The sequence below is a fragment of the Phaenicophaeus curvirostris genome, chromosome 2 (genome assembly GCF_032191515.1).
Source record: "Phaenicophaeus curvirostris isolate KB17595 chromosome 2, BPBGC_Pcur_1.0, whole genome shotgun sequence".
Lineage (NCBI taxonomy): Eukaryota > Metazoa > Chordata > Aves > Cuculiformes > Cuculidae > Phaenicophaeus > Phaenicophaeus curvirostris.
In genome coordinates, this window is record NC_091393.1 from 103949933 (window position 1) to 103973324 (window position 23392).

The 23392-nt window shown below is 44.6% G+C and overlaps 2 protein-coding genes across 3 annotated transcripts; one reads left to right on the forward strand and one right to left on the reverse strand.

Annotated features, from left to right (window-relative positions):
- Window positions 1-649: 649 nt before the first annotated feature.
- On the reverse strand, window positions 650-3341 carry LOC138717041 (prolyl-tRNA synthetase associated domain-containing protein 1-like). Its single transcript, XM_069850260.1, has 2 exons — window positions 3240-3341; window positions 650-1763 (listed from the first exon to the last, which is right to left on the reverse strand). The coding sequence occupies exons 1-2, from the start codon at window positions 3318-3320 to the stop codon at window positions 1326-1328; spliced, it is 519 nt and encodes a 172-aa protein (XP_069706361.1). The 5' UTR covers window positions 3321-3341; the 3' UTR covers window positions 650-1325.
- A 4532-nt stretch (window positions 3342-7873) lies between these two features.
- Window positions 7874-23329, forward strand: MTIF2 (mitochondrial translational initiation factor 2). 2 transcript variants are annotated; one of them, XM_069850229.1, is made up of 14 exons: window positions 7874-8006; window positions 9546-9777; window positions 10281-10386; window positions 11644-11815; window positions 12255-12415; window positions 13014-13190; window positions 13697-13836; window positions 15534-15658; window positions 19204-19408; window positions 20263-20515; window positions 21192-21332; window positions 22089-22253; window positions 22464-22604; window positions 22993-23328. In XM_069850229.1, exons 2-14 carry the CDS (start codon window positions 9553-9555, stop codon window positions 23160-23162), a joined length of 2181 nt encoding a protein of 726 aa, XP_069706330.1. In that variant the 5' UTR covers window positions 7874-8006; window positions 9546-9552; the 3' UTR covers window positions 23163-23328. The 2 variants fall into 2 exon arrangements, with proteins under 2 accessions (XP_069706330.1, XP_069706329.1); XM_069850228.1 differs by lacking the exon at window positions 7874-8006 and adding an exon at window positions 8888-9174 and having other exon boundaries at window positions 22993-23329.
- Window positions 23330-23392: the final 63 nt, after the last annotated feature.

Here is a 23392-nt window from a genome sequence, read left to right on the forward strand (position 1 = left end):
CTTTATTTCTGTTCTGTCCCAACTTGCACTCACGCTATTGCTTGTTGTAAGTGTAGTTCATACATGACAGACATTTTCATTAGGCCATATTCAAAAGCCCTTTTCCCAGTAATCTTCAGATCTTTGTCCCTTGTTTTTGCTACTCCCATCTTTGCAGTTTGTGTGGGTACTCGCTGCCACAGCGTTTCCTGGACTTCATGGAGTTCTTGCTGCTTCTCTCTTCAACACAAAATCTGAAAAGGGTTCTATTGATTTATGCAGGAGAGAGAAGGAATTAGATTAGAAATCTAATGTTGAGAATGTACTGGTTTTGTTCTTGTAATAGCAGATACTTTTCTATACTAAATATCTATTGAAAGCCAAATTGGCCTCCCCTCAGCCTCTTGAGCACCTAGATGTTTCTACATGCAGTCCCCATCTCCTGAAGGAAGCAGCTCAAGTACAGCTGCTTGTACCATTCTTTCCTTTTCTGTGGGAGCTAGTTATGGGTATGGCGGAGCAGAGAAGATGCATGTCCTCCGTGGGTTTGGGAATCTGTAGAAATGGTACGCAAGAGTTTGGGTTGTGTTAGCTTCCCAACCAGGTGTCACCAGGATATACAACACCTGGTCGTGAACTGATGTTATTCCTGGGAGCTCTTGTGCCAGGAGAGAGGCTGGTGCCAGGGTTCACACCCCACCTGCTGTCAGAGGGCTTCCTGGTGTCTGCTGTTTGCGGAGAGGCTGAGGCACACGTCTGTCTTCAGGGGGCAATTAACAGAATAATTAATAATTATTTCCCAAGGGGAGGATACTGTGAAAGTGAAAATGCAACTAAAACCATAGACAATCAAATGCGCCTTCGTTAGGGTAGCAACATTTTTTTTTCTCTAGGTAAAAATAACAAAGAGAACATGTAGTAGGGGATACATGGGTACAGGTGCACAATGTAGGCATCTCTGTCCTGTGTGTACTGACAAATATTTTTTAACTTCTAGTTTAATTGGTATTTCTTAATGATGATTTAAGTTTAAACCTTCAACGCCAGTACCACATACACAAGGTTCCAGTTTTATCCGTTTTTTAATAAACAAATAATGCCTTTTCCTACTTCTTGGTCACTTACTGGTAGACTGCAAACATGACTTGTCTTTTTAAGAATATCATGTTAAACTTTTAATAACCCCAAACCAGGGTTTTTTACTCACCAGATAATGCAATATAAACTTATACAATTGAAAAAAATAAAGGAGTAAGCCTTTTTTTTTCCTCAAATTTTATTTGTAATGAGACTGACCAGTTTTGCTCTACAAAATTTATGCCTAGTAATAGAAAAGTGAACTTCATCTACTTTGTGTCTTCATCAAAATGTATGATGATGGGATCATGGCCTGTCGATCTCACAAACTTCAAAAAGTCATCAGGGCTTAAGCCCATGGTTGCAGAATTTGTCATCGGATGGAAATAGACCTTTTCGTGGCCGCCTTCCAGAAAGCCAGCATCCAGCACAAACTTCACATCTCCCTGGTCACAGAAGAGAGCCAGGGGTGTCGCGCAGCCTTGGCCCACTTTTAGCTTTTCCAGCATGGAGTTTTCATCAGCAAATCTTAGGTTTCCACTTCCAAGACCCAGTTTTTTAGCAAGATCATTTAAATTGATTTGCCTGTCATGCAGAACAGTCACCAGCCAGAATCCTTTCTTCTTTTTGTCTTTAAGAAAAAGGTTTTTACTGTGAGCTCCTTTCATGTGTTGGACGTGAGGCATCATTTCTTCAACAGTGAACACCTGGAAAATACCGTCAGGGTAGCGTAAGACTCTTATCCCATTCAACTTTTAGTTGCATACTGGCACGTATCTTTTGTTAAATACGTAGAAAGTACTGAATGTTATACTAAGCCTAAAAACTGTACCCTTTTATGAAGAAATTTAAAAGAACACAAATAAAATGTGACTTACAGCTGCTGCATGCTGTCCAAATCATTTAAGTCTTGTACACAGCAAAAATATCCCACTTTAAAAATGCAAAAAGCCCTGACAGCACTGGCGAGCAATGTGGGGTGCATATTTCTAACTGGGAGCTACAAAAAGGTTGGAAAGCATCCTAGTGAAGAAATGGATGGGCTGTAGCTCCTTAAAGAGCAGGGGGAAAGGTGGGGGAACACAAAGGAGGAACAACCCAGCATCTGTAGGCCCCTTCAGAGATAAATTCAAAGCTGACCCTTTCCATGTTGATGTTTGATTATACTAAAACATTGTGTATGCATGTACTCTGCGTCTCCTGGGTTCTCTATTACCTGGAAAACATTTGCTGATTTTTCAAAGGTCAATAACTCCCACTGTACTCAAAACCTAAGGTTAGTTTGCATAGATTCTGATGCTAAAGATTTTCACTGCACTGTCTTGCTTCAAGTGCTGAAGGAGGTTTATTTTCTTATCTCCAGAATGTCATATATTCTGAAGATAAATCATCACGTTCAAAAGAAGCGTGGCCAGCAGGTTTTAGGAGGTGATTCTGCCCCTCTGTTCCTCTCTTGTGAGACCTCATCTGGAGTACTGTGTCGAGTTCTGGAATCCTCAACATAAGGATATGGAGCTGTTGGAACAGGTGCAGAGGAGGGCTACAAAGATGATCTGTTGGAGCATCTCCTATAGAAGGATAGGCTGAGAGAGCTGGGGTTGTTCAGCCTGGAGAAGAGAAAGCTCTGAGGAGACCTTATAGCGACCTTCCAGTACCTGCAGTGGCTACAGGAAAGCTGGGGAGGGACTGTTCACAAAGGCTTCTGGTGATAGGACAAGGGGCAATGGAGATAAACTGGAGAGGGGCAGATTTAGGCTAGATCTAAGGAAGAATTTCTTAACCATGAGGGTGGTGAGACACTGGCGCAGGGAAGCTGTGGCTGCCCCATCCCTGGAGGTGTTCAAGGCCAGGCTGGATGGGGCCTTGGGCAGCCTGGTCTATGGGAGGTGTCCCCGCCCATGGCAGGGGGGGTGGAATTAGATGGCCTTTAAGGTCCCTTCCACCCCAAACTATTCTGTCATGCTATGAATAACGAAAGCTATTTCGATTCTTTATTTCAAGCCCAATTAATACAGATTTCTTTTCTGTCAGAACTTCTAAGACCATTAACTTCCGATATTAATTCCGGGAACATTTCAAAAAACTGACACGTAGCGCCGCCTCCGCCATTTTTAGCACGACCAGCTAACGACCAGGCAGGGTCGCTTCCCCGGGGCCGGGCAGCGCGGCGGGGCCGCCCCTACCTGCGGGTGCTCGGCGGTGGCCGCGGCGATGCCCAACTCCCGCAGCCGCCCCTCCAGCGCCTCCCGCAGCAGCCCCGACATCGCGTCCCGGGCTGAGAGGCGGAGCTGCTGAAGGGGCGGGAGAGCCAGAAGGACGGGATGCAGCGGAGGGACCGCGGGGAGCCTGAGGGGGGAGCTTATTGCTCTCTACAACTACCTGAAAGGAGGCTGTGGAGGGGAGGGTGCTGGCCTCTTCTCCCAAGTGACAGGGGACAGGACAAGAGGGAATGGCCTCAAGCTCCGCCAGGGGAGGTTCGGACTAGATATCGGAAAGAAATTTTTCACGGAAAAGGTCATTGGGCACTGGAACAGGCTGCCCAGGGAGGTGGTTGAGTCACCGTCCCTGGAGGTGTTTAAAAGACCGGTGGATAGGGTGCTCAGGAACATAGTTTAGTGGCAGATAGGAATGGTTAGACTGGATGATCCAGGGGGTCTTTTCCAACCTAGTGATTCTATGAGAATCACCTCATGAGAGGCTGAGAGAGTTGGGCTTGTCCAGCCTGGAGAAGAGAAGGCTTCGAGGAGACCTTATAGTGACCTTCCAGTATCTGAAAGGAGCCTACGAGAAAGCTGGAGAGGGACTATTCGTAAAGGCTTGTGGAGATAGGACGAGGGGGAACGGGTATAAGCTGGAGAGGGGCAGAGTTAGATTAGACTTCAGGAAGAATTTCTTCACTATGAGAGTGGTGAGGCACTGGCACAGGTTGCCCAGGGAAGTTGTGGCTGCCCCATCCCTGGAGGTGTTCAAGGCCAGGTTGGATGGGGCTTTGAACAGCCTGATCTTGTGGGGATGTCCCTGCTCACGGCAGGGGGTTGGAACTGGATGGGCTTTAAGGTCCCTTCCAACCCAAACTATTGTATGATTCTGTGTTGCCCAGGCCTGATAAAGGCTGCTTGCTTTCTAAAACTCCAAAACAAGTCTCAGAGAGTTTTATTTGCCAGCGTTTTCGGTATCAGTATCCTGGCTTGGATCAGAAACAGCGTGGCTGGCAGGACCAGGGAAGTGATGGTGCCCCTTTGCTTGGCATTGGTGAGGCTGCACCTTGACTCCTGTGTTCAGTTTTGGGCCTCTCAGTACAGGAAAGACATTGAGCTGCTGGAGCATGTCCAGAGAAGGTCAATGAAGCTGGTGAAGGGGCTTCATTAAAAAAAAGGGTTATAAGCAGTGGCTGAGGGAATTTGGGCTGTTCAGCCTGAAGAAGAGGAGGCTGAGAGGAGATCTTGTCACTGTCTATGACAACCTGAAAGGCAGTTGTGGTGAGGCAGGTGTTGGTCTCTTCTGCCAAGTAACAAGTGATAGGACAAGAGGAAATGGCCTCAATTTACACCAGTGGTGGTTTAGATTGGCTATTAGGAAAAATTTCTTCACTGAAAGAGTGGTGAAGCATTGAAACAGGCTGCTCAGGGAAGTGATGGATTCTCCTTCCCCGGAGATGTTTTAAAAAAGTGTAGATGTGGAGTTTTGAGACATAATTTAGTAAGCATGATGGTACTATGTTGATGGTTGGACTTGATGATCTTAGAGGTCTTTTCCGACCTTAACAATTCCATGATTCTACAATTCTCTGTTTCTATGTTTTGATAAGGAAAAAGAACCTGTGCTTTGTACCTGGATGTAATGGCTGAATGTGTTATTGCTGTAACACAGCAAATGTGGGAGTTGGTTTTGGGGTTGTTTTTTCCTAAGTGAGATCTGAAGCGTGTGAACTTGGAGCACACTTCAAAAAGTGAGCAGTCATGGCCACCAGGTCAAACTGGAAGCAAGGCAACTGGGAACTGGTTGCCGAGGCCTTTGCCTTAAAACCAAACACAGAACAGGGTGCCCAGAGAGGCTGTGAAGCCTCCATCTGTGAAGATACTCAAAACCCGATGGGACACGATCCCAAGCAGCCTGCTCCCTCTGATCTTGCTGGAACCAGGGACTGAGATGGTCTCCAGATGTGCCTTTCCACCCCCACAGTCCTGTGATCCTATCATACACCAGAGTCCAGAGCTTGCTGTCTACTTAGGGGCAGAAAAATCCGGCTGTCCCTCCTGCCTTAAAGCTCCACAGGCCTCCTGCTGTCCTCATTTGGCCTCACGTACCTGGAGAAGAGAGTTCTCTGTAACACTTATCCAAATGACTCTCTACCTCCTCTTCCACATAGTTCAATGTATTTCTTGTTTCTTAATTGGTCTCTTTCCTTGTCAAATAGCGACATTAAAACACATTGCTTTGACCTACACCATGTTTTCACATCCAATGTGAATTGTATTTGGTTCAAATACTGGTTTCAAAGCAGGTATTTATCTCAAATATATACCAATGACCTTTTTGTATACACGCTTACTGTAATTTCACATGCCAGCTTGTTGCCTATGTACAGTTTTGCTGAAAATGCTGCTGCTGAATAAGGAAGTTAAGAAAAATTCCAAGCTAGAAAAATCAAAATAAGGTAAACTATTTAGGTAATGATGCACAGTAAAAACTAGAACTGCATAACCAAATGCGTTTTTAAAATACAACCGATAATAGTCAAGAGTTGCAACCAAGGGACAAAGCCAAGCACTAGCTGCCACATAGTTAAGCGGAAAATATTTCTAGAACCCAAACCATTGCTCCGACCCATGACATCAGAAATGATTTGTTTTCCATTTGCCCTTCAAAAAAAATAGACAACCTATAATAAAGCTTTAAATGAAAACAATATGAATCTGTGGTTAAGAGACATGTGGCTAAAATATGATCCCACGCTAATTCCCAGAGCCTTTGAGCAGTGCATGGAAAGGTCTCCAGGCAGCATTCAGCAGAAGATCAACTCAAAAAGCAGATTTGCAGTAAACTCTGGCGACTGTTCTGCATGCTAAATTTATCTTTCAAATAAAGCGTTTTTCAGGTCAATCCCACACTCCCCAGACAGCCCCATTGCCTGAAGGACGTGCTGCCCTCAGCCTGCAGGCTGGCAGCTTGGTGGGTTCTGGGTGCTCACACCACCTTTCTGCTTGGTTTGTCTCCCTTTGCAAGAACACCGAATGCATTTAATGCCCTTCACACAACCTGCAATATTTAAGCATTTTGCTATGGTTTATTTTTGAGATTATTTTTCCTCTTTTGCCTTTGGAGAAACACTCGAGGGCCGTGTGCATTGCAAGGTCCCAGTCGATACCTGGCACATTCATCAGCGGATGGTGCCTTTGAAATACAGGATGCGGGTTTTTTGTCAATATGCAGCATCATAAATGTGCAGATGTTTTCAGTAGCGAGATACTGAGAGCAGCACTCATAGCTCCCCCATATTGCAAGCGTGCAGAAAACCACCAGTGTGATCTACCACAAGTCCTGCATTACAGGCAAAGCGTATGAAATGCACAGCTCAGACACATGTAGAGGAAATTATGGTTATTGCTTGTAACATGCAATTTGCAGCCACCTGATGGAGATCACTGCAGAAGCAGTGCTGTCCCAAGGCCACCCTGAGGCTAAAGGACAGAATCATCACCTAAGTAGGGGCAATCCATGGTTTCAGTGCAGAGAGGGGGATGATGTGATGGAGAGCTGCCCTGCGGAGAAGGACTTGGGGGTGATGATCAGTGAGACGCTTGACATGAGCTGGAAATATGCACTCGCAGCCCAGAAGGCAACCATATCCTGGGCTGCACCAAAAGAAGTGTGGCCAGCAGGGCGAGGGAGGGGATTCTGCCCCTCTGTTCCTCTCTTGTGAGACCTCGTCTGGAATCCTGTGTCCAGTTCTGGAATCCTCAACATTAGAAGGGTATGGAGCTGTTGGAATGTGTCCAGAGGAGGGCTACGAAGATGATCAGAGGGCTGGAGCACCTCCCATACGAGGGCAGGCTGAGAGAGCTGGGGTTGTCCAGCCTGGAGAAAGTTCTGAGGAGACCTTGTAGTGACCTTCCAGTACCTGAAAGGGGCTACAGGAAAGCTGCAGAGGAACTGTTTACAAAGGCTTATGGTGATAGGACGAGGGGTAATGGAGATAAACTGGAGAGGGGCGGATTTAGACTAGACATGAGGAGGAATTTCTTCATGATGTGGTGAGGCTCTGGCTCAGGTTGCCCAGGGAAGCTGTGGGTGCCCCATCCCTGGAGGTGTTCAAGGCCAGGTTGGATGGGGCTTTGAACAGCCTGATCTTGTGGGGATGTCCCTGCTCATGGCAGGGGGTGGGAACTGGATGGGCTTTAAGGTTCCTTCCAACCTAAACCATGATTCTCTGATTCTGTGGCCACCTCCATCAGGTGGCTGCAAATTGCGCGTTACGAGCAATAACCATCATCTCCCCTGGCTGTGCCTGAGTTGGGCGTTCTACCGATCTTACAATGACGCCCCGGGGAGGCCCCGAGGGAAGCCACGGCCCTCCCGGGAGGCCACGCCCCGTCGAGGTGAGACCCGCCCATAGCGAGGGAGGCCCCGCCCCCCCCGCCCCCGCCCCCTGTGAGAAGCCACGCCCCGTGGCGAGGAGGTCACGCCCATACCGTGAGGCCCCGCCCCTCCCATGGTGCTGCGCGCGATCTCCCTTAGGGCCTGCGCAGGCGCCGGGCAGGGCCGGCGCGCAGTCGGGAGGGAGGGGCTGGTTGGGGCGTCTCTCCTGTGTGGGTTCCTCGTGTGGGTTTCGGTGTTTGCAGCGGCTTGCGGCACCTCCTGGGGCTCCCTCGAGCCTTCCCCGGGGCGAAACAGGGAAGAGAAGTAGCGGGCTTTGGTTGTTTCGTTTGGAATTTGGTCCCTTCCCGCAGGTATCCCGGGGCGGGAGGGATTTTAGAGGGGCCGCAGGCGTGCCGAGGGCGGCTGGGAGCGTCCCAGGCGTGCGGAGCTGGTCGGAAGGGGCCACCAAGCCGTGGAGGACAGACTTCCCCTTCTCCTTAGGCATTAGGAGGAAATTCTGTTCGATGAGCGTGGTGAGGCGCAGGCACGGGCTCCCAGAGGAGTTCTGGATGCCAGAGGCGGCCGTGAGATGGTCAGAGGGCTGCAGCACCTCCCGTGCAAGGACAGGCTGAGAGAGCTGGGGATGTTCAGCCTGGAGAAGGGAAGGCTCCAAGGAGATCTTAGAGCGACCTTCCCGTCCTGAAAGGGGCTACAGGGAAGCTGGAGAGGGACTGATTACAAAGCCTTGTAGTGATAAGACCAGGGGGGATGGCTTTAAATTGGAGAGAGGAAGATTTAGACTTAGACAGAAATTCTTCATGAACTTAGGAGGAAATTCTTCATGATGAGGGTTGTGAGTTTGCCCATCTCTCTCTGGGGAGACCTTATAGCAGCCTTCCAGTACTGAAAGGAGCTACATGGAATGCTGGCAGGGGCTCTTTATCAGGGAGTGCAACGATAGGATGAGGGGGAATGGTTTTAAGCTGAAAGAAGGGAAAATTTAGATGAGATATTAGGAAGAAAGGTTTTCCAGTGAGAGTGGTGAGGCGCTGGCACAGGATGCCCAGAGAAGTCATGGAAGGCCCGTCCCCAGTATTAACTGTTCATCCAGGTTGGATGAGGCTTTTAGCGACTTGATCCAGTGGGAGGTGTCCCTCCCCACAGCTGGGAGGTTGGAACTGGATGGGCTTTAAGGACCTTTCCAACCTAAACCGCTATGTGGTTCTATGATAAGTTACAGAGTAAGGCATCACTGAGCAGAAAGAGCAAATAGACAACTCTGAACAGGAAGAGGAGTTCAAGTAGGAGGCTGTTATACAGGATGATTAGCACAATGGCTCAAACCGAAGTTAAGATGGTTAAAACAGGATGTGAGATGGTCTGACAGAAGCATCTTGGAAAGCTTAGTTGCTAAGCCAGGGTTTAGCCTCCAAGGGGGTCTCTGTCCATGTGACAAAACAAGTATTGCCACAGTGTTTTCGTGGCAGTATATGCTTATATGCCAGGCATTTTGCTGCTGTGTTTTGCTGGCTTGGAGAGGTGGGTTGCACCTGGGTAACTTGTGTCAGTGTAGCACGAGGAGTGCAAATGTCACTTTTTTCTAGGTAATGTTGAAGAAGCTGAAATGGGACTGCGGTAGTTTGTATTAAAAATCACTGGAGATACGTAAAAGATTTGTAAGCAGTGGTGTTATTAGGAGATATATGTGTCTGCAGCGGGGTAGTAGACAAAGGTGAAGCACTTAAGGAAACTGAAAGACCGGAACAGTTGCTAAATGGTTCAACTTTCTCAGCATTAAAAAGCCTGTTTTGTGACATAATATTTGTGCCTTGTGTTCCTGTCCATATTATCATAGGAAAGAGTATCTATCAGATTTGAGACCGATTTCAATGTGTCTTTTGTGTTTTCAGTGAGGAAATGAATCGAGGATTGATACTGAAGTTTGAAAATCTGGTGCAGTTACATGGTGCTTGCAGACAGCTGCGTGCTCTCTCCTACAGAAAAGTTAACAGAGCACAATGGAAGCCTGTGCAGTTATCTGCACATCCCGTGTGCCCTGTTCTCTTGTATCGACAATTCTGGCAAAAAGACAAATTAATACATGTTGCCTTATCACAACGCAGACTTCTAGCTACAAAGGAGGTAATTAACAAAATCCAGAAATCTCTGGTTTTATGTGAAATTCCAAAGTATAAAGCTCAGTTTGAGCATCTTGATTACAAATAAAGGAGCTTTGTTAATGAATATAGATAAGTTATTTTAAGTTTATAAGACAAAATGTACTTAATACATAACTGTATTGTGGCTCGCTCTCAGATATTGATTTAAAGCGTTTATACCAGCAGCATCGTGCTTCTTGCAGAGGCAGGAGGAAATTAATACAAACAAAAATGAAAATAATTTTGTTGATTTTTCCTTGTTTTGAGCAATTCAAAATGAAAAAAGATTAAGTGTAGTATGCTATACATTTTAAATGTTCAGTATGATGTGTTAAGTCTTTAATTTTCTGTAATTCATTGGTATTGTAGTCTAAAAGATATGTTTACTGTATGTGGCTTGAGACCATTGCCTTTTTAATAGTGTTTTTATTATTTCTTAGTTTATGCCAGCAATGTGTTCCTATATACGTGTCTAATTCCATGTAGGACACAAAAAAGAAGAAAAAGAAGATACCACTGATGCAAGGTGAAGTGGAGATAAAGCAGAAGATGAGTGTTGAGGAACTTGCACGAGCTATGGGTAAAGACATAGGTGAGAGCCTGCTCTGTTGTTTGAGATAGCGTGAAGTGCAGCAGTTCAAATCTATCATACCACTGTCCTGAGGGGTAAAGGCAAAGATGTCTATGATGGCATTTGTTAGTTGTGGCTAAACCCTCCCTTAGCATGGTAGACTATACCTACACCTAAGAAAATGTTGCTAGACGTGATTGCAGACTAAAGAGAAAAGAAATTGGGCCATCCAAGTTGCCAGGCCAGACACTTCAATGAGAAGAAGCTAAGGCTCTCTTCCGTCTCCAGCAGAAAGGTGTCAGATCCATGTAGGCTGCTTCTTACGACTCTGTTTTCTAAGCGCTAAATTTTTCTGGAAGGGGAAACATTGCACCCTGGTTTGTTGTAGCTAGACCGCTATGAGTAAAGAATTCACGGCTAAAGAGACAAGGCGCAAAATAGCTTCAGCTCTTAATCCAACCCTGGGAGCAGGAATCTTGGATTCAGGAGCAATATGTATTTCATTAAAATAGTAATTTGATTAATTGAGAGCAAGCAAGCATTGTCTGGAAACACTCTCATCTTTATATAACTGCCCTGACAATTGGGTTACAGAAGCAGCCTTGTTCTTTTAACCTGTTAGCCTTTTCCTGGTTGTATAGTGACTCAGCCTGACCAATTATCAATGGTATTGTAGAGGGGTTATTGGCATATTTTGACTATTGACATTTGAAGTAATTCGACATCTGTATTATACCAATCTCTTTATCCAGCTGGGTACTTTTTCTGCTTCCCACTCAGCAATGAGGAGGGAAGCAGAAAAGTCTGTTGTGTCTTGCTGTGCATTTCAGAGATAGATCTGTAATTGTACTTAGGTCAGCCTGTGGCAGGTTTTGGCTACTGCAATGTGTTCTGTATTTCTGCTACCAGATAAAGTGACGCATGAACAGATTTATCTTATTCGCTTCCTCCTTGAATCACTTCTTTGCTATTTGATTTAGGTGAGTTTCAGTTATTGTCTTGTTAGGGGTTAGTGGAAAAGCAAGCTGTGAAAATCTGAGTGAAAAATAAAATTGTAGCATTTAATGAGGCAGTGAGTTTCAGTAAATCTGAATCACATTCTTCTCTGAAAGTATGTAGCGTAACAGGAGCTTTTAGTTAAATCTAAAGGAAAAATGCTTTGAGAAAGAGATGTTAGCATGGTATAAACTACTGTTGAAAAAGTCTTAAACTGTATGATGTGCTTTTTTATCCTGCATGTATTTATGGATCTGTTAAATGTCTTTCTCTTTTCTACAGATCATATTTATGAAGCACTGCTATACACAGATATTGACCTTGATTCGCTAGAACCAGATTCCATCTTGCATGAAGACCATATCAAGCTAATTGTTAAAAAATCAGGAATGAAGTATAAATCAGCAAAATTGAAAGTGGAAAAAGAAAGAGAAAACACAGATGCTGTGAAGAGGTAAGTTGTGAACTGTTCTTTTTGGCTTTTTATTATCCAATTTGTTTCTGAAAGTATTTTTCATGTCCTGTATTTTCTTTGTTCTGACGCTCTGTTGATAATGCCCGCTATAGTCACAATCTGATAGTATGTAAAAGGTACAGTTTTGACGACTTTGGCCATAAAACTGATGCTTTAGGTAAGCTTTTTTTTGTGCTGTTTTCTGCTGAAAACCTAGTTCTTTTATATACTGAATTGCTGCATTAACCGATGCGGCAGTAGGACTGAATGCCAAGAGGTTTGTCTGTGTGGTGTAGCCAGGAATTGTGATCACACTGGGGAGAAGCTAGCTTCACCTGCTTACTACTGACTTCTGGCTCTTTGTTAGCTATTGTGGGCATGGGTGTCACTCAGTGAACTTGTTTGGTGTTTACAAAGCACGTTTTTGTTTTCATGGTAGGCCACCTGCAGACCCAGCAGTACTAACCCCACGGCCCCCGGTTGTTACGATATTGGGCCACGTGGATCATGGTAAAACAACCTTACTTGACAGTCTACGAAAAACTCAAGTGGCATCGATGGAAGCAGGAGGCATCACGCAGCACATTGGTGCTTTTCTTGGTATGATTCAAGTGTACCGTGCTTGTGTATGGAACAATTTACTGTCTTGCAGAACGGGCTGACTTGCTGCGACTTCACTGGGGAAAAGTATTGCGACGTAAATAGTTTATATGTAAGCAGTGAAAAAGGAAATCATAACTTGTGGTAACTGTTGTAATGGTGGGGATGGAACTTTGAAGTGGTCTGTCTGCACATCTGAGGGTGGTGAGGCACTGGCACAGGTTGCCCAGAGAATTTGTGGTTGCCGCATCCCTGGAAGTGTTCAAGGCCAGGTTGGATGAGGCTTTGAGCAACCTGATCTAGTGGAAGGTGTCCCTGCCCATAGCGGGAGGGTGGAACTGGATGTTCTTTAAGGTGCTTCCAACCCAAACCATTCTGTGATTCTATGATATTTAGACTATTTTGGATTAGGAGAGATGCCAGGACACTTTTTCTTTCATGAAGAGTTAAAAACACATTCGACCCCCATGCCAATCTGTCTGCCTAAAATATATCATTATTATTAAAAATGTTCTTGAAGGAGTGATGCTTGATTTACGGTAGGCCAAAATTATGTGAAATCTTGATTTTAGAATGTACTGTGTACGTTTGTTCACAGTGCATTTGCCTTCTGGGGAAAAGATAACTTTCCTTGATACTCCTGGACACGCAGCTTTTTCAGCCATGCGAGCAAGAGGCACCCATGTTACCGACATCGTCATTCTGGTTGTAGCGGCAGAAGATGGTGTAATGCAACAAACTGTAGAATCCATTCAACATGCTAAAAGTGCAGGAGGTATGGGATTTAACTTGTTAATGTTACATTTTGATGTGAGTGGCAAGCCCAGTACACAAAGTTAGCAGAACAAGGTATGTGTTACTGTGCAGCTCAAATAATGAGCACTTTGCAAACACTTATTCACCTCTCAAAAGAAATTCCTTGAATTGGAATTCACAGAACAAGGGAAGTAACTGTTACAGTCCCATTCCCTCTCCCCTGGGAAGCTGTTTGAAAATACACTAAATTACCAGTATTTTTGCAGGACTTGCAGATTTGTGAGAAAAGCATTCATAGAGTGGTGGTGAGGAGTTATTCTTGTGGGTTTTTTCCCATCCCTAGTAGGAAAACTCCTCCAGCTTACTCATTGTAGCTCAAATCTCAATGGCAACTCAGGGAACAGGGCACCAAGTGAGGTGATTTGTCTTAAGTGATCACAGCCTGCTCTAACCTTTTATTGCAGTTGTGCTAGAAGCAGCAAGTTTTGGTTAGTTTAGTAATGAGTGAGTTTGATGTCTCTTTAGTTCCTCTTATCCTCGCCATTAATAAATGTGACAAACCCGAAGCTGATCCTGAAAGAGTAAAGAAGGAATTGCTGGCTCACGATGTGGTCTGTGAAGAGTTTGGAGGTGATGTTCAAGCTGTAAATATTTCTGCACTCAAGGTAAAGTTTTGGTGGAAAAAACGGTGATGTTCATGAGCATCTGTGTGTACAGCTGCATTTTTATATGACAGCTAGAAAATAAAATGCTTATCTTCCTGGTGTTTGACACCTTACTGGGAGCTAAGTTCTGCTGGCTCTTACCAGAATGATTTGAAACGTACTTCTACTGTATTTTGAGGCTCAGACCTCCATTAATCATAGAATCATAGAATAACCAGGTTGGAAGAGACTCACCGGATCATCGAGTCCAACCATTCCTGTCAAACACTAAACCATGCCCCTCAGCACCTCGTCCACCCGTGTCTTAAACACCTCCAGGGAAGGTGACTCAACCACCTCCCTGGGCAGCCTGTTCCAGTGCCCAATGACCCTTTCTGTGAAGAATTTTTTCCTAATGTCCAGCCTAAACCTCCCCTGGTGGAGCTTGAGGCCATTCCCTCTTGTCCTGTCCCCTGTCACTTGGGAGAAGAGGCCAGCTCCCTCCTCTCTACAACCTCCTTTCAGGTAGTTATAGAGAGCAATGAGGTCTCCCCTCAGCCTCCTCTTCTCTAGGCTAAACAACCCCAGCTCTCTCAGCCGCTCCTCGTAAGACCTGCTCTCCAGCCCCCTCACCAGCTTTGTTGCTCTTCTCTGGACTCGTTCCAGAGCCTCAACATCCTTGTGGTGAGGGGCCCAGAACTGAACACAGTATTCAAGGAGCGGTCTCACCAGTGCCGAGTATTAATATCTCATTTTCCTTCTGGAAATTCAGTGGATATTTTTCAGGTTAATCTTAATGGCTGTTTTGCCATATATTTGCCCGTTGTATGAAATCAGTGCAAAATTAAGGTTCCTGGTAATGCTATGCATGAAAAGAAAAATTCAAGTGAGGGTTAATAAGTATTTTCCTAATGCATACCTAATCATAGGAACATAATTTGGTCTTACAAAATTTACTATCTTACCCCTGCAAACAACTGATAGCTAAAAACTCAACTAAAATCTGAACTTCAGTTTTGTGGTGGCCAAAGCAGCTTTTTCCAAAGTGATGCAGCGTTAGCCTTCTTGCTGTCATTCTAGACGTGTCTCAAGTCATAAAATAGGCATATCTAAAAATCGCTTCTTCATTCATCTCTGTAGCAGATGTTGTTGCCCTAATTCCTGTAGATCTGGATCTGCTGACTGACAGCTGGCTCGTTGTGTCTGTTCTCAAAAATAAACTGTAATTAGAACAAAGGAAATGAAAGAAAACAGATGAACAGTTTTGTCTCTTTGTCCTTGAGTCTTGACTTTGTGGCAGATGTCATCGTTTCAATTAATTTGGCTGTTATAGACGTTTTGTTTTATTTTGCAGGGGTGGGGTTAGAGGGGTGGTGGAATTGCTTGTTGGTTTGGGTTTTTTTTATATACTTGTAGCAGAATATTACAAGGCCTTTGTCTGCATCTTTAACCTGGTTGCTATGAACAGAGAAGCAGGGAAACTGCCCTTCCTAATGTTTTGGGCCTTCTGGACTGGCAGTACAGCACTCTTAACGGTTCATTACTTTGGTGTCATTTGCCTTGAAGCTGAAGGGATCTGTGCTGTTGGACTGTATTGCATTGTCAGAAGTTCTGAATTAAATGGGGGAATTTGGCTTTAAGATTTCAACTTCTGATCTTAGTTTAATTGGGCACTTGGCACTTCCTTTATTATTTTTTGTGTGTATGCTTTTATACAGGGTGAAAACCTCATGGTTTTAGCAGAAGCAACTGTTGCTTTAGCAGAGATATTGGAACTGAAGGCGGATTACACAGGTCTGGTAGAGGGGACTGTAATTGAGTCTCGGAAAGACAAAGGGAAAGGGTAAGTAGTCTGTCGCCTGTACAGCTTTAATGAAGCAATTTGTAATTGTTCAGGTGTTTTATACCTCAATATTTGTCTAACAGTGAACTTTTTATTGTTTTTAGATAAAACCGTAGCAGTTTATTTGCAGTGTTTGTAGCTTAAGTATTGCAATCTTATGCTACAGCTTGAAAGCCAGGAAAAGAAGCTATAAACTGATAGGACAAAATTCATTATATGACTGAAATGAAATCCTGTAAGCACAGGAAATAGTTTAAAATGCTGTAGTTTTTTAATTGTCACTAAAAAAGTAGGAATGATTAAGTTAATGGTCATAATATAATACATGCACCAGTTTTGGCGAATTGTGTGTAACATGACATTTTGCTCTTTCAGATATCTTAGTCCTTTTGTTGGTTCTCTGTGAACAAGGTTTCTGCCCTCTTTAAAGATGAACTGAATTCTAGAATGTTGTTGAGGCTTGGGGTGGGTTTTTTAGGTGGTGATGTGGGCTCACTTTATGTGTAACATCAGTCTTTTGCCGATCCCACGAATGCCAAATTTTGCATTGATAAAGAAATGAGAAGAGTACAGCACGGGTTTATAAGTCACTTTAAAATTTTATTAGGGCTCTCGTAAAATGTCACAAGAATGTTCTGCTTGTGATCAATCATAGGTACATTCTGTTTTGTGTTTGCTTATCCATACTAATCATGAAAATGAGGAGAATAATAGAATCATAGGTTGATAGGGTTTGTGTTGGAAGGGACCTTAAAGATGATATAGTACCAAACCCCTAGCAATGAGCAGGGACACCTCCCACAAGACGAGGCTGCTCTAAGCCCCATCCAACCTGGCCTTGGACACTTCCAGGGATGGGGCAGTCACAGCTTCCCTGGACAACCTGTTCCAGTGCCTCACCACTCATTGAGAAGAATTTCCTCCTAATGTCTAATCTGAATCTGCCCCTCTCCAATTTAAAGCCACTCCCCCTCGTCCTATCACTATGCGCCCTTGTAAAAAGTCCCTCCACAGGTTTCTTGTAGCCCCTTCAGGTACTGGAGGCCTCTATAACGTCTCCCCAGAGCCTTCTCTTTTTCCAGGCTGAACAACTCCAACTCATCTAGCCTGTCCTCATAGCAGAGGTGCTTCAGTCCTCTGATTGTCTTTGTGGCCTGCTCTGGACCCTTTCCAACAGTTCCATATCCTTCTTATGTTGGGGATTCCAGAACTGGACACAGGACTTAAGGTGGGATCTTGCAAGAGCAGTGCAGAGGGGCAGAATCACCTCCCTCGACCTGCTGTCTGTGCTGCTTCTGATGCAGCCCAGGACACAGTTGGCCTTCTGGGCTGTGAGCTCACATTGCTGGTTCATGTTGAGCTTCTCATCCATCACCACCCACGAGTCCTTCTCTGCAGGGCAGCTCTCCATCACATCATCCCCCATCCTGCATTGAAACCACAGATTCCCCCAGCCCAGGTGTAGGACTTTGCAGTTGGCCTTGTTGAAATTCATGAGGTTCACAAAGGCCCACTTCTCTGCAGTTTAGAGAGAAGGATGTTATGGGGGACTGTGTCAAAGGCTTTACAGAAGTCCAGATAGATCACATTCATCGCTTTTCCTGTGTCCGCTGATGTGGTTACTCCCTCATAGAAAGCCACTGGGTTGGTCAGGCAGGACTTGCCCCTGCTGAAGCCATGCTGGCTGCCCCTAATCACCTCCCCATCCTCCGTGTGCTTTAGCATGGCTTTAAGGAGGATCTGCTCCACGACCTTCCTAGGCACAGAGGTGAGTCTGCCAGGTCGGTAGTTCCCAGGGTAATCCTCTCTTCCCTTTGTAAAAACGGGGACAATATTACCCTTCTTCCAGTCACCAGGGACTTCTGACTGCCATGACTTTTCAGATATTATAGAGAGTGGCTTGGCACCCACATTGGCCAGTTCCCTCAGGAATCTGGGATGTGTCTTGACATGTCCCATAGACTTAATATGTTCAGGTTCCTCAGGTGGTCATGTACCTGGTCCTCCTACGGTGGGAAGTGGGAGGGGGTTTACTCCCCTGGTTCCCATCTTGTTGGCCATTTACCCAGGAGGGGTGAGGCTATCAGTTGTCAGTGAAGACTGAGACAAAAAAGTTGCTGAGTACCTCAGCCTTCTCCTCGTCTGTTGATATGAAGTCACTATTTTCATCCATCAATGGGGGTACCTTCTCTTTCACCTTCCTTTTCTGATTGACAGACCTGTAGAAGCCCTTCTTGTTGGTCTTCACTTCCCTTGCCAAGTTCAGCTCCAGCTGCACGTTGGCCTTTCTGACCTCATCCCTACACAACCAGGCAGCATCCCCATATTCTTCCCAGGTTACCTGTCCCTGCTTGCACTACCTGTGCAGTTCCCTCTTGATTCAGTTGTACCAGCAGATCTTGACTCTGATTAACTCCTTGAAGAGCTGGAAGTTTGCTTTCCTAAAACTTAGGGTCCTGACTATACTTTTCACTCACACCGTATCCTTCAGGATCTTGAACTCCACCAGTGCATGATCACTGCAGCCCAGGCTGCCTCAGATCTTGATGTCACTGATGAGCTTACTTGCATTGGTGACCATCAGGTCCATCATTGCATCCCCTTGGGTAGGGTTGTCTGTTACCTGGGTTAAGAAGTTACCTTCAATGCCCTTCTGGAGTCTCTTGGATTGCCTGCAGCTTGCTGTGCTACTTTTCCAGCATATGTCAGGGTGTTTGAAGTCTGAGAACTTGGGAGTGTGAAGCCTCCTGTAGCTGGAGGGAGGAGGCTTCATCAGTTGGCCCTCCTTGATCAGGTGGCCTGTAGTAGACACCAGCTGCAAGGCTCCCTTTGTTGCCTTGGTCTCTTATTCTCACCCATGAACTTGTGACCTGTTTGTGGATATTCTTCGGGGAAGCTCTTCACACTCTATCCATTTTCTGATATAATGGGCAACGCCACTAGGCTAAGATTGTCCACCTGATTGCACCTTACACAACTGCTGCTTTTGCTGCCCTCTGTTTCCAGTGTAAGCTGGTGGTGCTCCCTGCACCTGGATGGCTGTGTGTTTCCTGGGAGCTTGGTCTGGGCTGATGAATCCCTTCTGGCAGGTGCAGAGGATGCAGCTGCCTGCCGGGTGGACACCGTGGCTGAGTTCCCTCTCACTGACTGAATTTACTTCCTGAGCAGAGATGGCACCCTCCTTGCTCACCCTGCCTGTGCAAACTGCCTCACCGTACCCTTATGACACTCCAGGCCCCTGCTTGCCTGCTGCTGTTTACCACGCTCCTTAGTGGCTGTTTAAATCTCCCACAGATGCCTCTGGGAATGCCTTCTCCATGTGAGCTGCCCCCATGTGAGCTGCTGCTTCTGGGTTTCAGGAATTGCTTGCCCCTGACTCCCTCCTGGGCTTCCCTTGCAGCGGAGACCACCTGTGTGCCTTGATCTAGCGCTCAGCTGCAGAACTTACTGTCCCTGCTGCTGATTCTCACCGATTGAGCGTTGCTGCTGGCAGAGAAGAGTTGCTTTAATTTTGTCTGTTATTTTTCTCCTCTGTTCTTTACTAGTCCAGTTACCACTGCCATCATCCAAAGAGGAACTCTGAGAAAAGGCTGTGTTCTGGTTGCAGGGAAGACCTGGGCAAAAGTGCGTTTCATGTTTGATGAGAATGGCAAAGCTGTAGATGCAGCCTCCCCAGGCATCCCAGTGGAAATCATGGGCTGGAAAGAAGTTCCTTCAGCCGGAGATGAAATCCTTGAAGTAGAATCTGAGGTACGGAAAGGACTATTTAATGGAAAACTCATACTGCAGTAAGGTGGATGGGAAGGAGCTGAGTAAAAAGTGATATTTTTCTTTGTAAATAACCTAGATAATCTGTTGAAAGATGAAGGCTGAGCATGGGTATTAAGGGATCTGAGCTAGGTGCTCTGTAAGAGGTGAATGAGGGGTTTGCGTGTTGCCTCTTTCTTTTCTACTGCCCCCACCTGCCAGGCTCTCCTTATCTCCATACATCCAGATTAACCTGCTTTACAATCCCATGAAGAAAGCAGGCTGCCTCTGGAATTAAAGATGAGTCACCTTTGGTTCATGCTTTTGTTTCTCATGGTCATCCTGCCTTCCTCTATGCTTTGCTTGCATTGACTGCAGTCCTGAATGGCTTCTGCTGGGGTAGTGTGCGATGTGTTCTAACATATTCCCTTCCTAAAGGCATGGAAGACTTTTCCCTTTTATATGATCTCACTATCACCCTGCCTGGAGAATAATCTGGTAGTTAATGATATCAGTGTTTAAATTTTAGAATAAGAAAACTAGTTTATGAGAAAAGAATATGCATAAAATATAGCTTGAAATAGGTGTTGTGAGGGCTGGACAAATAACACATGAAAGATTGAACAATAGTTCTCTTCCACAGTGCAGATACCATAGAAACAGGCCTTGAGTCATGTTGTTGTATCGCAGGGAGGAAGCTATTGTGCTCATTCTCTGCCATCCTTGCTGTGAAATCTGCTGATAAATGGGAAAGAAAACGAGTGAGCCTGGAGAGGTGCAAAAGGATTAAACTCATTAATGTGGAGTTTTCCAGTGCAGTGCTTTGAAAGGTAATGTTTCTGTTTCTTCCTGCCCAGCAAAGGGCGCATGAAGTTGTGTCTTGGAGAACCTATGTTGAACAACAGGAGAGGATGAAAAGGGATGTGGAAGTCATTGAAGCAAAGCAAAAGGAACACAGGATGGAATATGAGAAGAAGCAACAGAAGCTGGCCCATCTGACCTGGAGGCAGAGGAAGGCGGTGCTGTACAAGGCCAATAAGCATCTAATATTCTCAAGGCCTAAAGAGAGGACAGATATGGACAAAAATGTGCTGTCGGTAATTGTTAAAGGTGCTGTCCTGTTCTGTTTACTGCTCCATTGTTGTCATGCTTCTCAGATGCTCAGTCTGAAGCTTAGCTTTAAACTGTTAAGAAACTTTCTGTTAGCAGAAGGGTGATCAGTTTAAAAACAGAACATTATTCGAGGTCTTTAAGAGGTGGGCATCAGAAAACATCTGGTGGTCGGAAGGATGTGCTTCAGCAGGGCCAGAGTAACAGGAAGCTTCATAAGCCCAGCCCCCTTGCCCAGGCACTCCTGAGGAAAACCCATACAAGTACCTATATATAAGAATTAAAAAATATAGATTAAAAAGTAAGGTATGTGAGCAGCAGTACTGCCTCAGCACAATGGAGGAGAGTAATGATTATGTATTAATTAAATTAGGACAGGAGGAACTTGGTTTGACCTCACATTCAGTGATCTATAAGCATCAACTTATAGATTTAAAACTAGGCAAACGACCTGAAAAAGACAGCAGATGTGGAGCCTCTGTCCTGTTGTATTAATTCAGTTCAGTTTTGGAATTAATAGACTTGTTAGATGTGTTCTAACATACTACTGAAAATAGAGCAATGATAGATGTCAAAAGACTTGATGTTGCCTAATGTGGAGTTGTCATGCCCTTAGCTGTACTTCAGTTGCTTTTTTGATGTATAGAGACAGCAGTACTGCTGTTTTTATGTGCAGGTGATGTGGATGGATCTGTTGAAGCTATTCTGAACATTCTGGACAGCTATGATGCTGATGATGAGTGTAAACTGGATATCGTTCATTTTGGAATGGGAGATATCAGTGAAACTGATGTAACTCTTGCTGAAGCATTTAATGGTGAGTGTATGTTTAAAAGTCAATTTACAGTTAGTACAGACTCTTTACCTAAATGGGTAGGTGTCCTAGTTTTGATTTCTCAGTACTAATTAGTGGCATCAATAAGGTAAACTTCTACATATCTTAAAAATGGAAGGACTCTCATAATCTATTGCTGGTGGTTGAATTGTTAAACTCCAACCCTTCACTTAGGTTGCTGTATGATGTCAAGCAGGGCAAAGCCAGGAAAATAGAGCTCAAATGAATTTCCTTTTGCTCAGGGAGGTCATTGGAAAGACTGCATCAGTAGTTGTTCCTGTTTGTACCTGTAATTCTCAGCTGCCATGGAGGGTGTGGATCTGCCGTAGGCCATAGGTGGATGAGAATTAAAATTTAGTGTTCACGTCCAGTTTATGTTGGACAACCAAACTGTTTTACCAGCCCAGAAATGGGAGGTCCTTGTCCTTCACTGAGCTCTGGTGAACTGTGTGTAAGATTAGTTTCTACTTCACTACCTCCAGTTCTGTCATTAGGGAACTTCCCGTGAGCCATTGGTTTTGATAAAAGGGTAGCAGTAGTGGGGCTGCAATAGTGGCAGCAGTAAATGGTCCCCTCTTAAATGGGAAGTAGCTGGAAAATGTTTCTTGTATTGCTGACTGCTAACTCTGACTTGTGCTGCAGGCTCAGCATTACAGAACAGACACAACATTTGATTTCACTTACTGTTTAAAGGGTGATCTCTTGTAGTCATCAGTTGCTGATTGTTTTACTTATCAGGCGTTGTGTTTGGATTCAGTGTGAAAGCCAATGAAAGTATTAAACAGCTGGCTGCTAAAAAGGGAATAAAAATTAAACTTCACAATATCATCTACAAACTTATTGAAGACTTGAAAAATGAGCTAAACAGCAGACTGCCCCCAGCTGTGGTGGAAAATACAGTAGGTGAGTTTTCATTGTTAAATGTTTGCTTCACAATGTGGCCTGAAGTTTATTCTCCAATGAACTGTCCCTATAGTATCAAATATTTATATTCCTATTGTTGCTTTTGTTTTCTTATAAAGCTTGCTAACCAGAAGAGTACAGTGTGCTTCTACTTATTGCCACTTTGTTACTCTCATGCACTTCATACAACCTTATACCTTTTTCTTTTAGGGGAAGCTACTGTTCTCGACACCTTCTCAGTAACAGTAGGAAAAAACAAGATTCCAGTAGCTGGATGCAGAGTACAGAAGGGGCTGCTAGACAAAACAATGAAATTTAAGTTAATCCGTAAGGGGGATGTTATTTGGAAAGGTAAGTGTAACTGCCACAAGAGGCATTTATTAATGGACACTGCTACTTCCCTGTGAAGTTTGTGTGATATGTATGCAGCAGATTGTAGGGCAGTCCCCTGCGCTACTTAGGATGGAATCACTCCAGCTAGAGAAGAGCTGTAAAACGCCACTGCACTGTTATCCAGACCAATGCTGGTAAGAAAGTAGTAACATCATGGCATTTGCCTGCTGTGAAAAGGACTGCTGTCCCATTTCCCTGAGCTGTGAATGCTCCCAATCCCAAGGTTTTCTTGCTTTTGTTTTGTAGCTACAAGGTAAAATATTAATTCTGTAAGAAAGGCAAACCAAAACGTTTCTATGCTCTGACGTTGTGGGTGCTCTGTCTTTGATGTGCTTTCTCTTTGTAGGATCTTTATCATCACTGAAGCATCATAAAGATGATGTCCAGGTAATAAAAACAGGTATGGATTGTGGATTGAGTTTGGACAAGTCTATACAATTCAATATTGGAGATGACATTATCTGTTATGAAGAAAAAGAAGTTCAACAGACAACTTCCTGGGATCCAGGATTTTAAAATACATTTGAATACTGTAACATTAAAGGACATATTTTATCCCTGGTTTGCCTTCACCTCTTAACATTAAATGAACTTTCAGAGATGCATGAGCTTCTTTGTATGTGATATTTATAGAACAATATTCTGATTCTAAATATTGTCAAGTGACCTGCTTCCCTCAGTGGAACAAAAGATAAACTACAATTAACTGCAAGCACTTCCAAGTGCCACTGAAGCCACCACAGTAT

What these genes read in the sequence shown, in the direction of transcription:
- MTIF2 (XM_069850228.1), top strand. Translation starts at nt 9,134, where the DNA reads ATGCCAGGCATTTTGCTGCTGTGTTTTGCTGGCTTGGAGAG. An exon ending in TAAATATTTCTGCACTCAAG is followed by an intron (nt 13,837 to 15,533) that starts GTAAAGTTTTGG and finishes GCTTTTATACAG; the next exon opens with GGTGAAAACCTCATGGTTTT. An exon ending in CGGAAAGACAAAGGGAAAGG is followed by an intron (nt 15,659 to 19,203) that starts GTAAGTAGTCTG and finishes GTTCTTTACTAG; the next exon opens with TCCAGTTACCACTGCCATCA.
- LOC138717041 (XM_069850260.1), bottom strand. Translation starts at nt 3,320, where the DNA reads ATGTCGGGGCTGCTGCGGGAGGCGCTGGAGGGGCGGCTGCGGGAGTTG. An exon ending in CCACCGCCGAGCACCCGCAG is followed by an intron (nt 1,764 to 3,239) that starts GTAGGGGCGGCC and finishes GGTATTTTCCAG; the next exon opens with GTGTTCACTGTTGAAGAAAT.